General features: G+C 38.4%; 1 protein-coding gene across 1 annotated transcript in view; it reads right to left on the bottom strand.

Annotated features, from left to right (window-relative positions):
- Window positions 1-4,423: 4,423 nt before the first annotated feature.
- The window catches only part of adamts5 (ADAM metallopeptidase with thrombospondin type 1 motif, 5 (aggrecanase-2)), a 28,183-nt gene continuing 17,607 nt past the window's right edge, over window positions 4,424-14,999 (bottom strand). The window contains exons 5-8 of the mRNA XM_081361851.1: window positions 11,186-11,369; window positions 9,942-10,117; window positions 7,885-8,060; window positions 4,424-5,181 (exon numbers count right to left, since the gene is read on the bottom strand). Coding sequence (XP_081217977.1) covers window positions 4,569-5,181; window positions 7,885-8,060; window positions 9,942-10,117; window positions 11,186-11,369 — 1,149 coding nt within the window. The 3' untranslated portion in view covers window positions 4,424-4,568. The remainder of the gene's footprint in view (window positions 5,182-7,884; window positions 8,061-9,941; window positions 10,118-11,185; window positions 11,370-14,999) is intronic.

The following is a 14,999-nucleotide window of genomic DNA, read 5'->3' as shown; positions in this document are numbered from 1 at the left end:
AAAACCTCCCTGTGAGGGGGGGGGAAAACAAGACAGGTCTCAGGTAAAACATGAACACGAGGGAACATATATACAACGAACCAGCACAGGACTGCAAACACAGGGAGACTAAATAGGGAACAAACAAAAGAAGGTAACGAACAAAGCAGGTGGGAAAGATAAACCAATAATGAGATAACGAGATGGGAGGGGCTAGACAATTGACATGAGAGCACATGGCACAAGGAAAACAAGACAAGCCATGTGCTCACAACAACCCAGACAAGACACATGACAAACCCGACACTGTGACAGGTCCAAAATATGTTCTTAAAAAGAAACTCATTTGGCAACAGTTTGAGAGTGAGTAAATAATGAGCTTTTCCAGTGAAACAACATTGGCAACAAATGAATCAATGAAATGCAAACTTTTAAATATAGCGCTTTGTTTTATATATACATATATTCATGAAGATGGCTAAAAAAACACAATTTTCTTCAAGAGGAACTATTCTGCTCACTCATATTCCTAGTTAAATAGTATTTATGAGACAAAATGACCATAACAATAAATAAATTCATCATGTGTTTTCTTTTTTTTTTTCACATACCAGTTGTACAAACAATAAATTATAAAATCAGTGCTGTGTGTATTTTCAGTGAAACGGCCATTTCCCATTGAGACGGTAGAACAGTACGGCATATACATGGAGAAAAGAGATGAAATCTTGGAAACACATTGAATCACATGAGTTCATTCAGTTGAAATGAATCACCTTAATCGACTTCAGCAGGTTTAAAGTCAACGTGACGCGCGTTTGCACTTCTGTAATGCATTTCCAGGGACATTCACTGAGAAAAAGCAATAATCTGAAAGATTATTATAACAATTTAGAATAAAGTCCCTGATGAATCGTTCAAAATAAGAGTGGGAACATGAGTTGAAGTAAACAGAGTCAATGCTGAATTCATGTTGACTTTCTGCTGGTCATAATAACACACACATATATAAATCATACGTGTGATACTGAATGATTTGCATTAATTTGCATGAGAATTTGCATATGTAAATAACACTGAACTATGAAGCATGAAAACGTTAATTCAGCTTCAGTGTTTCAAGGCTGAATTGAGGCGTAAAAGGATTTAAAGCAATGTTCTGCTCTCATGCTGTCCAGCAACTTCAGTTTCAAAGACTGTGTTCACGGTAACACACTCACAATGGAGGTCTATGGGTTTGCATCAGAATACACATTAAAATACAAACTTCAACATAAAGCATGTTAAACATTTCTCCTGGTCTGTGCAAAGTTATATAATTCAACTCCTGATATATCAGTTCATCAACCAAGAATGGAAGCATTAGGGGCCATTCACACACAAAAAAAGGGTTTTACATTTAAAAACACAAGAAGAAACACACATTTACATGGAAAACAATGGAAGAAAAGCAGGTTCAAATAACACATTTCTCTACATAGCAATCAGTCTACAGGCTTTAACCCTGTGTAATGTCCTGTCCCATAGACGTCCATTCAAAGTGTTTTACTTTTGTTGTAGACTATGAAACCATGTGATAATCATGTGGTAACACTTTACAATAAGGTTATATTTAGTTAACAGCATTAGCAATGAATAATAAAGCAGTGTTTCCATCTCATGTGTTCAAGAGAACAAAATCAACTCTTCCTGGTGCAGAATATCAGTAATAAAACTGTGAGTTTCTGCAATCTTTCTCTTTCTCCCTCCATCATAAACGAGTGTGTCTCGAGCGTCAGACGAAACACAGTAAACGCTGTCATGTTCTCTGGCGTTCGGATGCTGGTGTTCGGGAACACACTCGTGTGAGACGCTTCTGGAGGGAATTACACCAAATCATTCTGATCACACACTTCGACTTTCAGAAACACCAAACCAACATTAGAGACGCTGCAACGCCATTGGTCCACTGGTTACTCCAGTTGTCCAATCACAGCTGACGCTGAGGCAAAGTCACATAAGTGCATTTTTAGAATTTATGTACATCTTGCCGTTTCTATTCAGCATTTAATTTTTTTCGCGTATCCCACAATGTGTGTATGGAAACAAAGCTAGTGTTAATTTCAACCTTTACTAATGCATTTTTTTAATTAAAAAAACATATTTTCCTATCTCGCTTAATTCGATGACTCACGATGACTCGCTTAATTTGGTCCTAATTTGTAAGTCGCTTTGGACAAAAGCGACTGCTAAATGACTAAATGTAAATGTAATGTATTTGTTAATGCACTGTGAACTAACATGAACAACGCATGATTGTATTTTTTGACAAAGATCATTAAATGCTGTAAAAGATGCATTGATAGTTAGTTAATGTTATGCGGCCTTATTGTAAAGTGTTACAAACTTATTCTAAACCCAGAACATTCCTCTGAACAACACAGACGTGTAAACAGCGTTATTGCGAGTATCGAGGGCACACAGTGTCACACACACCTCGCGCCCTGAACTGAGAAAATTACGCACACACATGTAAATCACAGAGTCATGTTTCCTTTTTCCATTGCAAGGAAGGGAAGCTCAGTTCATTGGGGGAGTTTAAGACTCAAACGCAGCACAAACATCAGCTCAGACCCTGGGAATCAGCTCAATCTCAGTCTTCATCAAAAACCCTCTGAGATTGAGCGTTCCGTTCCTGACCCGGGGTTTTCTCGACCCTTAAAGCGACGTTCACACTGACAGTGATTCGCAAAACTACTTTACACAGTCGTTTTCAGTGAGAGTTGAGTCAACCAATCTCAACTCAGTCCAGCTTCATGTAAATGAGCTGTGATGTCATGCGGTGACAGCCAATGGGAGCGCAGGCTGACACAGTCGAGCAGGGCTGCACGATAATATGATTGCTCAAAAATCATAACTGAGACTTGAATCATGACTGTTCTCAATTGCAAAATTTCATCAGAATACGCAGCTTTGGATAAATGCGTATTATTGCACGTTCATGCAAGCACAAAATAATCATACGCAGGGTTTTGTTACGTTACGAACCTTAAAAAAGCTTCTCTCAAAAGCCAAAACAGTGAAATTCCTAATATAAATTTTAATAATTCAAAATTATGTGAAGGTTATTTTATTAAAACAACAACAAAAAGATGTTGTATTGTCGCACAGAGGTTGTGCATTTATTCAGCAACCACACGATTCATGTTTGGATTTATAACATCGTAGACAATTATGCTTAATTAATCAAAAGTAGCAGAAATCATGATTAATCGTGCAGCCCTGTGGTCGATTTCAAAATGACGGTTACACTTTTTCGTAAAAATGTTTCTTTTAGTGTCCTTGTTACACATGTTACCTGTAATTACTGTAGTAATAACTATAAATTGTGCATAATTACATGCAATAACCCCAAACCAGACCCTAACCCTATAGCAAGTACACACCCAACATATTGACCCAATATGTGTAACAAATAACCCAACGTTTTTTACTGTGCACACTGTAACACGGACACCTTAAAATAAAGTGTAACCCAGTGTTTTAAGGTGACGTTGTTACAGCACACAAATAAGTACTGAGTAATATAACTTACTATAGGGTTAAGGTTAAGGTTTGGTTTAGTGTTAGTTGCTTATAATTATGCATAATTTACAGTTATTAATATAGTAATTACATGTAACTAAGTCACCTTAACATAAAGTGCTACCAGAATCAATATCAACATCAAACGGTAACACTTTACAATAAGCTTCCATTTGTTAACATTAGTGAACTACATTAGTTAACATAAATTAAAAATACTTCCTAAGCTTAATGTTATTCATAAAATCAAAAGTTGCGTCTGAACTAACATGAGCTTACAATTAACAGTTGTATTTTTATTGAAAAAAACAAACAATAAAAAAGGTGGGTTACACTTTATTTAAGGTGTCATTGTTACAGTGTAATTATATATTTAAGTACTGAGTAATATTAATTAACTACATGTTCTTACTATAGGGTTAGGATTTGGTTGAGGGTGAGTTGCATGTAATTATGCATAATTTACTGTTATTACTATGGTAAGTACATGTAACATGTAACAAGGACACTATAAATACTGTTACAAATGTAGGCTACACTTTATTTTAAGCTGTCCTTATTACAGTGTAATTATGTAAATTATGCATAATTACATGCAACTAACCCTCAACCAAACCCTAATCCTATAGGAAGTACATGAAGTTAATTAATATTACTCAGTACTTAAATCTATAATAACATTGTAACAATGACAAAGTGTAACCATAAAGTGTCACCCAAATGTATTGCTCATTGTTAGATAATGCATTAGCTAAAGTTAACTAATGGACCTTATTGTAAAGTGTTACCCATCGAACACTACAGCGACTGCCAGTGTGAACTCGAGGGGCGTGTCATATGGATCAGGGGCGTGGCTTTGTCAAGGGGGCGTGGCCACATGTTGCCACATTCGAGGCTAGAGCCAAAGCTCCTAGTCCGAGTCACAAAATTGCGAACACTAGCAGAATCCACAGTGATTGTGTTTCGAGCACGAGTTATACGAACGCCACTGCATGTCCGTGAGCGCTCAGTGAAGTGTTTAATCCTCAGCACTTCTTAATCAGGCAGTGTTTGAAGGCCGACGGCCGTGTGCTGAGCGGGCAGTTCTTCACAAGCTTCCCGTGAGGGTCTTTACACTGAACCGTGCGACTTTGCCAACCCGTATTGCAAGTTCTGGAGCAAGTCATCCACGGCCCCGTGACCCACCGCGGCCCCGTCGGACTCTCAGTCGGGAACTCGGTCGTAAACGTCATCAAATCCGACGACGACAAAGCGGCAGCGGTGGGCGAAGCCACGTTGGAAATCCGAGGCGGAATCGGCGTTTTCCGAGGCATGAAGAAGCTATAGCGGATGTCTAGTGGTTTCTTAGCATCCGTGGCCAGAATCTGCACCAGGAGGCTCTCCTGAAGGGCCCCGGGGCCCATGCTGTGAAGGGCCTCGTCCCGCTGACTCCAGCCGGTGTAGTTGAGGACCGAGCCGTTGAGGGGGACGATGGTCTCGGACGTGGAGATCATGAACTTCCCGTTCAGGAGGTATTCTCCACCGGGACGCCGGAGCGAGAGGTACGCCGTGTAGCGCGACTGGCCCTTCGCCTTGAACTGGCGGACCTTGAGGTGTGTCGAACCCTCGGGGACCTTCACCACATCTGTGTAGCCCTTACTGGAGGACAGAGAGGACGAGAAAATCAGGCGTTTGTTTTACAGTACACACATCTAAACATTCTTAACCCTCATCCTTCCCTAAAAACTGAGTGTTCATTGGAGGGTCCAAGACCAGAGGACTTTTGAACCACGAATACACACAAAAAAGGTAATGGATTCGAGGAGTTTTGTGGTTGAAATTTTAAAAAGTTACTAATGCTTCCCTTGCAGGTCAATTTGATTTCCTTAGGAATGAATGGAATGCGAGGAATGCTTCAGTTCACATAGAAAAACCTTAATAATAGTCAAAATTCTAACAAAAAATGCTAAAACTTTACCAAAAATTATTTTCAAATGTCTACATGTGTATCTGAATGCAAACTGAAGTGAACTGACTTTAGGACCCAGCGGAACAGCTCATTTGCTCATATAGAGATATAAGCCCATCTAGAGTCATCAAATATCATGATATATTATTTTTAGAGAGGACGAATGAATCATGTGTTTTGTTTTACAGTGCAAATATCTGAACATTCTTAAAGCAAGATACATTTACTGGAGAAGCAAAATGACTCGTTCTAGATAAAAGTGATCAAATTGAAGTGAGTTTAAAACATATCTACCATTGAACTAGTTTCTCTCTGAATTAAGTCTATTTTTCTGACCACATTAATAGAAATTAAGCACAAGCTCACTTATTAGTTTTACTGGAGGACAGAGCGGACAACAAATCATGTGTTTTGTTTTACAGTGCAAATATCCGAACATTCTTAAATCATGATACATTTACTGGAGAAGCAAAATTACTTCCCGATAAAACTGATGAAAATTAAGTGAAATATCTGCCATTGAACTAGTCTTTGGTTGAAGTCCAAAGTAGTCGATTGCCGAGTTCACACGCATAGGTTTATCACGCGCGTGAACTCGGCAATCGACTACTTTGGACTTCAACCGAAAAACAGGATGTAAACACAGGTATTTGCGCTGGCTTAAATAACATCATTTTTATTCATATCTTTCACATCTACTGCAGTCAGATTCACTCGTGTTCACTCTGAAGGAATCACTCACATTAGCTGGGCACTTGTAATGACACATCAAGGATGTTAAGAGGCTAAAAGCAGGTTTAGTACTTGCCCCATTGAAGTCAACAGGGTGCAAATTTTAAAAATAGAATAACTCGGTGTAGGCAACACCGATTTTTGTCGTTGTTCTCTGTATTGACAGCACTCCAAATGTACAAAAAAACTAGCTCAATGTTAAAATTGACCGGAGTTCTCCTTTAAGTCTGTTTTTCTGACCACATAAATAGAAATTAAGCACACTTATTTTTGATAATTCTTTCTGAAAAGTAAAGTGCTGTCAAATCGATTAATCGGGATTAATCACATCTAACATAAAACGTTGTGTTTATGTAATATATGTTTATATATATATATACACACACACAGACACGCACACACACACACACACACACACATAATTTAGATATAAATATAATAATACATATACACACATATTATATAAACACAAACATGTTTGTTAGGTGCGATTAATCACGATTAATTCAATTCTTTATAATTATTTGTATAGCACTTTCACAATACACATCGTTTCAAAGCAGCTTTACAGAAAATGCATGAGTCCACATTACAATTTACAGTGATCTGTTATCAGAGAAAACTGTCTAAGTTATGTATTTCAGAAATTTACATATATACAAAATCACAGTTAGCTAAAAATGCAATAACTTAAACAATGTAATAATTTAAGGGAGAAACAATGAGCTCACTGAAGTAATGAATACATCTTTTTTAACCAATTTAATCAATTTGATTACACTTCTATTTGATTAATCAATTTGACAGCACTATAGCACGTCAGCATGTCTTTCACGTCGATAGCAATGTTCTCCCAGGGAAAAACAAAGGAACATTTCCTACTTCTGTAAATCACAATAAGCATGTCTCAAGAATCCGTCAGATTTCCAGATGTGAGAAACTAGATCTAGATGAGCATCGGTGTGTGTTTAGTGTATTATGCTCTTTGAGGGTGTTTTCACACCAGAGAGTCCGCACCAAAGTTCATGTTTTGATGCATTTGATACATTAGTTAAGTTTTGGTTTGGTTTCACATTGCAGTTATGCGAGCGCACTAAAGAACTTTACATACACACTTGCGTCGTGTCGTCATCATCTCTGTGGGCTGCATCTTGACATTGACTGGTTTGTAAACGGACGTGCGTCTGACGTCAGCGTGTTGTCAGTTCGGCGGGAAACTTTGACAAGAATGAATGAACAGACGCGTATCGTTGCCACTATACTGTTATTATTACGGCATTACTCCCTGCAGCTCCAGCTATACTCCAGGCGAGTTCACGTTGTGCTCGTTGTGCAAACAATTTATGGTCACCGGCAGGAAAAGAAGAGGAGACAGCGAGCAACCCTGCGGGAACATCCGGAACTTCCTGTAAATGTTCTGAAAGTCCGAACCATAAAGAAAATGCTTTCACACTAGAAACGAACCAAACCTTTGTTCAGTTTGATCTGGACCGAGACTACCTCTTTACGTCTGACCACATTTCGTCTGTTTGATCCGGATCGTGGTCCGGGGGAGGTTTCACACCTGTAATTTTGATTCGGATCAAACTGAAAATCCGGACCAAACACGGTAGGTGTGAAAGGGCCCTTAGATAGCGAAGTGAAGGTGTGTGTTTTCTGACCTCTTCTTGGTGAAATTTCCCGCCACTTTGATGCAGCCGTTCCCGTCGCCGCCACAAACACCACACTTGTCGAACTGAAGTTTGGAGCCGATGATCCCGTCGCAGCCGGTGCGAACACACTTCCCTCTCACACACACCGAGCTGCTGTACGGCCGGCACTCCGTCCCGTCAACCACCTGCAGAAGAACAACAACACTTGGTAACACTTTGGGCCCTATTTTAACGATCTAAGCTCATGGTCTAAAGTGCAGGGTGCAAGTTCACTTAGTGTGTGTCCGAATACACTTTTGCTAGTTTAACGATAGGAAAAATGGTCGGCGCTCCCGGCGCATGGTCTAAAAGGGTTGTCCCTATTCTCTTAATGAGTAACGGGTGTGTTTTGAGATTTACGTGCGTTAAACCAATCAGAGTCTCATCTCCCATTCCCTTTAAATGCCAGTTGTGCTCACGCCATGGCAGATTCACTATTTACATGAGGAATTTGATAGTGGAAAGACCGAACTATAGGCTCACATTACTAACGTGCTCTTCAAATAACAAATATATATATTGCGCCATTGACTTTAGACCAGGTTTCAGTTGGTCAATGGCGCAGTCTATTTTCTCAAAATAGCTACGCTCCAACAATGCGCCAGAACACACCTCGTTCTCAGACCAGCAGCCCATGGGCGCACAAATGGGCGCAAATGCATTTGCTATTTAAACAACGTGGCACATGATGTGAAAATGATAATTGCGTCGGGCTGAAACTAGCAAAACACACTTGCGTCGCGCTTGACGCTGCATTGCGCCGGGTGTAAGACTTTATTTTACAGTGTCTTTGTTACAGATCTTACATATAGTTACTGTAGTAATAACTATTAAGTATGCAAAATTACATGCAACTAACCCTAAACCAACCCATTTTCCTTACCCTAACCCTATAGTAAGTACAAGTTAATTAAGTTAATTAATATTACTCAGTACATAAATGTATAATTACACTGTAACAAGGACACCTTATGATAAAGTGCAACCCAAAAGTCACTGTGATGTCTGCTGTTCATCTGTGAAATCTCACATACTCAAGGTTTGATAAATATATCACTAACAAAAAGTGCCAAAAGTACTACGGTAGTACCATGTTTTTAGGACGTGATATTATGGTAACAGGGAACGTTCTCTCAAAGTTACAAACAAAAGTTCTTCCAGTAACGTTAATAGAACGTTCGTTCACAGTTATCTGAGCTTTAATACCGTTAGCACAAAAACATTATCCGATGTGTGTGTTCAGTAGTTATCCAATGTGTGTGTGTGTTCAGTAGTTATCCGATGTGTGTGTGTTCAGTAGTTATCCGATGTGTGTGTGTTCAGTAGTTATCTGATGTGTGTGTTCAATAGTTATCCGATGTGTGTGTGTTCAGTAGTTATCTGATGTGTGTGTTCAGTGGTTATCTGATGTGTGTGTTCAGTGGTTATCTGATGTGTGTGTTCAGTAGTTATCTGATGTGTGTGTTCAGTAGTTATCTGATGTGTGTGTTCAGTAGTTATCTGATGTGTTTGTTCAGTGGTTATCTGATGTGTGTGTTCAGTGGTTATCTGATGTGTGTTCAGTGGTTATCTGATGTGTGTGTTCAGTGGTTATCTGATGTGTGTTCAGTAGTTATCTGATGTGTGTGTTCAGTGGTTATCTGATGTGTGTGTTCAGTGGTTATCTGATGTGTGTGTTCAGTAGTTATCTGATGTGTGTGTTCAGTGGTTATCTGATGTGTGTTCAGTGGTTATCTGATGTGTGTGTTCAGTGGTTATCTGATGTGTGTTCAGTAGTTATCGTGGGTGTGTGTGTGTGTGTGTGTGTGTGTGTTCAGTGGTTATCTGATGTGTGTGTTCAGTGGTTATCTGATGTGTGTGTGTGTGTGTGTGTGTGTGTGTGTGTTCAGTGGTTATCTGATGTGTGTGTTCACTGGTTATATGATGTGTGTATGTGTTTAGTGGTTATCGTGGGTGTGTGTGTGTGTTCAGTGGTTATCGTGGGTGTGTGTGTGTGTTCAGTGGTTCTCTGAAGTGTGTGTGCTCACCCTCTGTGCGAACACCACGTAGTATCCCGTTCCTTTGGCCCGGCATGTGAGTTTGCACATGTCTTTGGGAAGAACGCCGGCAAACTTCGGCACCCATTCCACGAAGGTCTTCACTCCTTTCGGGTCCGTCTGAGGGCCGTTACGCACCTCACACTGCTCCTGTCGGAAGCTCTTACCTGACACACACACACACACACACCGTTTCAAACTCTCACTATCTAAAGCCTCACACTGAAACTGACACGCTCACACACACACACGGTTTTGCAGTGCATGACCCGACACTCACGTTAAAAGAACGTGAAACACTAAATGACGTATCTGGGAGACTCCACATGGGAAGCACAGTTTCATGTTGTGTCGAGCCTTCTTAGTATTTTAAAAATAGTGATTTTTGACGCTATCATAAAAGTGCCCCATTCACTCCCATTCACAAAGCAATTTTGACCGTAAACGAAAATACGGTCCATCTTAAGTGGCGTTTCCATTCTAATTATGCTTTTAAACGAAAGTTTGACTCGAGTAGATTAACAAAAAGACCCTAGATTGCATTCTGGCGAGAGTTACCCTTTAATTAATTTCATTTATTTACATTTTTTAAATGAACACATTTTTTTATAGTTTCTTATTAACAATTAAAACAGTATTATTAAATATATAATGATTATTATTTATTGAGTTCATCTTTATTTAAGTGCTATATATAATTTTAATGAGTTCAAATTAATTCAAGGTATACATAGGGTATACTCTAGATTTTTATAATAATTGTATTAAAAATATATATAAAAATCTATTTTTTAAATAGTTTAATAGTTTAATTGTTTTATACGTTTTATTTAAATATTATAAATATAAGTTTTTTGTTATCACTATACAAGTATACTTGTATAGTGATATATAGTGATGTATAGTGATATAAGTTCTGTACCAAGTCTCAATTAGTCTAGCACAGTTCACATAGAAATCAGAAAAACAAAACAAATAGAATAGAATAAAAAAGATAAGTGCTAGTATCAATTGGTCAGGTGAACATTAACATTAATTTAACATTATCTGTAATTTTAATGTGAACATGCATTATTTGTGTGTGTGTGGATCAAAGTGTGTGTAAAATCATGATAATTTTTTACAGTGTGGCAAGCACAGCTGCCGTTTTTTTTTTTTTTACCGTAAATTTACTGGAATTATTTTAACAGTGTGTGTGTGTGTGTATGCCAGTGTGTGTGTGTGAGGAGACTCACTGGCTGAAGGGCACGGCGTGACGCTACAGGACCTGTACACGGCTCTCTTCCCGGTGCAGTAGCGTCCGTTGTTTCGGGGAGGAGGATTGTTACAGAGACGATTCGCAAACTGGACTCCGCCGCCACAGGAACGGGAACACGAACCCCACGGCCCCCAGGAGCTCCAGCTGCCGTGGTTAGACGTCTGCCGAGAGAGAGAGTTCATGAGACATCAACGATGGGAGAAAATCAGACGTACACTGTAAGAGAATTATCGTATTTTAACGGTGAAAATGCTACCGTGAAAAACTGTTGATTGGTTAACAGAAGGTTTCCGTACTATATACGGTAAATAACTGTGATAGATCTAACTGTACATTTAATGTACTTTTACAGTAAAATACCGTTAAATTTATCTTTAACGTTTTTGGAAGTGAAAAAGAACAAGTCGTATAATTTACAGTGAAAATCCGTACATTGACATTCCCACAATTCCCTGCGTGACACTTCACATTTGATGTATTTTTCTTGAAATTACTGTTTTTTCATAGTTTTTCTTATTTTTTTCATGTACATTAGGGGTTTAAGTTACATTCAATGTAAATTACTGTTTAGTGCATTTTTGCCATGATGGTGTTTAGTGTTTGTGTGAATGACTATATATTATTATTAACTTTTTTGTGGAAAACCTGCTTATGATGAGCTTTGATTGATCATGTGACTCTCATCTCCACTGTGATTGGTGGATGTCAGTGTATTACAATGGTACAAAACAGATATTAGTACTTCAATAGGTCGGTAAATTAACATTATATCAGATAATGAAATATGTTGTTTTTTTTACTGTAAATTTAATTTAAGTTTGAAAAACCTCAAATGTTGCTACCATATTTTTTACGGTAGATTTCTGGCAACCCGAGGCCCGAGCTGCCAGTTTTTATCCGTAACTTTTATGGATTTTTTTTTTTTCTGCTAACAGGGAATGTTCTGAACAAACATACTTCCAGTAACATTAATATAATGTTTGTTCAATGTTATCTGGTCTTTAACCCTTAAACTTCGGGTCTTTAGCAACCCGGGATGTCATTCTCTACCCATTTTGTACAGTTAGACATCATGAGCCTTCTTAGTATTCCTCAAACCATTCATTAAACAATATAACGAGAAAAAAAAGAGCATTTTTCTAATTATTTTTGGTAAAAAAGTGTATAGGGTCACTAGAGGCGCAATGAATGTAATAGTGTGAGTCAACAATAACTGAATCTCTCAAGAATCAGTAAGAATGAGAATCAATTCTTCAAACAATTTATCAAACCAATGATGATGAAGTTTGACTCATAATAAAACAGAAGAACACACTAGAATCATCAGCAACACTTTACAGCAATTTACAGCAGAGCAATTACTCAAATATTAATGTAATTAATTACCACAGTAATGATGGTGGATCTGGTGAAGAAGCTGCCAGATCTAAATTATGATTTTGAAGACGTTGAAAACGACAGTTATGAGAATATGGAGATGCTAAATCTGAGGAAATGAGCGATGATGGGAAAAATATCTGCTCAAATTTAACCCTTAGCCTACAAGTTCCAAAATGTAACAGTAGAGTTTTATACTATTGCAGCGTTTAACGTTAGATAAAGATCCGGACGCTAAAGACCCGAACATGTAATGATTGGCGAAACATTCATGCATTTAAGGGTTAATAATGTTCTTAGCACCAAAACATTTATACATCATTCATGGAACATTCTGAGACATTTCAGTTGGACATTCGTTTCATGTTTTTTAAATGTTACTATTTGTTTCGGAATGTTCCCAGAACATTTAAAAGTAACGTTCTCATAATGACTGAGAATGACAAACTGGAATGTTTCCTTAACGTTCGCATAAGAAAGAAAAAAACATGCTTAAACCTGGATGATTCAAATGTTTGGAGAACATTCAGAAATAATGTTTTCATAACTCAATTAGCAAAACGTTTTAAAGCATATTTTTGTTAGCTGGGCTGTTCTTTAACATCTTGTGGAACATCTGAAGAATTCAGTGACATGAATGGGCAGAAATGGGACAGAAGCGAGTGTTTTTTGAGCACATCCATTCACCGACCTGCAATAAACAAGCCAAAAAAACACCGACATGAGCAAGAGACCTGAACACTGGACATTCAGCGAGAGGAAGGGTGTGTGAAACACAGAGCAGAACCGCGTTTCCAACAAACAAACACGCATGCATGAGGAGACGCGCTCACACAACGGGAGCATTCTTCATCCGGACCAAAACGAGTCCTCAAAACACTTAATGACCTCTGAGTCTCGGATAAAAATACCCGGGCCGGCCAGGAGAGAGGATGGGAAATTCCTGCCGGTTAAATGTGTTTGATACTAATCTAGTTAACTCAGAACAGCCTGACACACGTGTTAAGAGAGAGACGCGCGGGTCAGGAAGGGCGAACGACGGCCGTGTGAATCAAATTAATCTTTTTATTCAGCGAGGACGCATTAAATTGATCAAAAGTGACATTTATAATGTTACAAAAGATTCTATTTCAAATAAATGCTGTTCTTTTGAACTTTCCATTCATCAAAGAATCCTGAGAAAATATAATGCGTCACAGTTAATCTAGACAAGTTCATCTTGGCTTGAGAAAGTAGTTTTAAAAAGCTTGAAGTTTGAAGCAGTTTTATGATTGAAATAATGTCTAAATCTTGTAGTTTGGAGGCTTTTTAGGTTCAACTCTGAGCTCTGGTCATACAGAGTAATGTTTATTTACATGCACAAACTATTTCAAAACTATTAAACTACCCTTTTGATAGACTTCTCTGACAATTACCAACCTTTCACCATCATTAAAACAAATCTACAAGCTGTTTTTGTGTCAGATCAGTATCACTTTTTATGCATAATTAATAAGGAATGTGTCACTTTAGTGGCATTGGTTGTAATTTGTGCATTAAATGTGCAAAAGTTCTAAATTGGTGAAAAACAAGTCATTTTTAATTTCCCGGCATCACCTCTAAGCTCTGGTCTTACTGAGTAGTGTCTCTTTCCACACATTTAAATATGTCATTTTGGTGATCAAAGATGAGTTTTAAAGGGGTGGTTGATTATGATTTGACTTTTCTAGCTTTAGTTAGTGTGTAATGTTGATGTTTAAGCATCAACAGGCCCGGAGTGGGTAATCGGGAGAATCGGGAGTATTCCCGGTGGGCCGCTTCACTTTTGGGCCGGTCGCGGATTTTTTTTTTTTTTTTTTTTTACATTTCAATGTCACATTAGTTACATTAGGATACACACGTTCCGCATTCTGCCACCACAGCGCGCAACTCAGCATGGGTTGTACCATGTGAGGGAGTTCTCCCCTCCCCTCCTATAGAAATGGTTGGGTCCATAGCCCGTCTTTTCAAAACGTTTTCTCAGGGAGGCTACCGTGGCTCCGCCGGCGCCTACTGATAGCTGGGCCGGCCGTAACGGTACGCGTCAGGGAGGATGGATGGGAGGAAGAGGCCAGGAGGTAGGTTATGGAAGCTTTGTTTCCGCCACAGAATAAAACATTTTAAAAGATAATTGCGACTTTTTATCTCGAGTTTACATCTCGCAATTCTGACTTTTTTTTCTCAGAATTGCGAGATATAAAGTCAGAATTGGCTGAAATAAAGTCACAATTGCGTGTTAAAAAGTCAGAATTGTGAGATATAAAGTCAGAATTGCCTGAAATAAAGTTGCAATTGCGTGTTATAAAGAATTGCGAGATATAGAGTCAGAATTGCGTGATATAAAGTCGCAATTGCTTCTTATAAAGTCAGAATTGCAAGATATAAAATCAGAACTG

Source organism: Scardinius erythrophthalmus (genome assembly GCF_964197995.2).
Source record: "Scardinius erythrophthalmus genome assembly, chromosome: 3".
In the NCBI taxonomy this organism is placed as follows: Eukaryota; Metazoa; Chordata; class Actinopteri; order Cypriniformes; family Leuciscidae; genus Scardinius; species Scardinius erythrophthalmus.
This window is presented reverse-complemented; position numbering and strand designations above follow the sequence as displayed.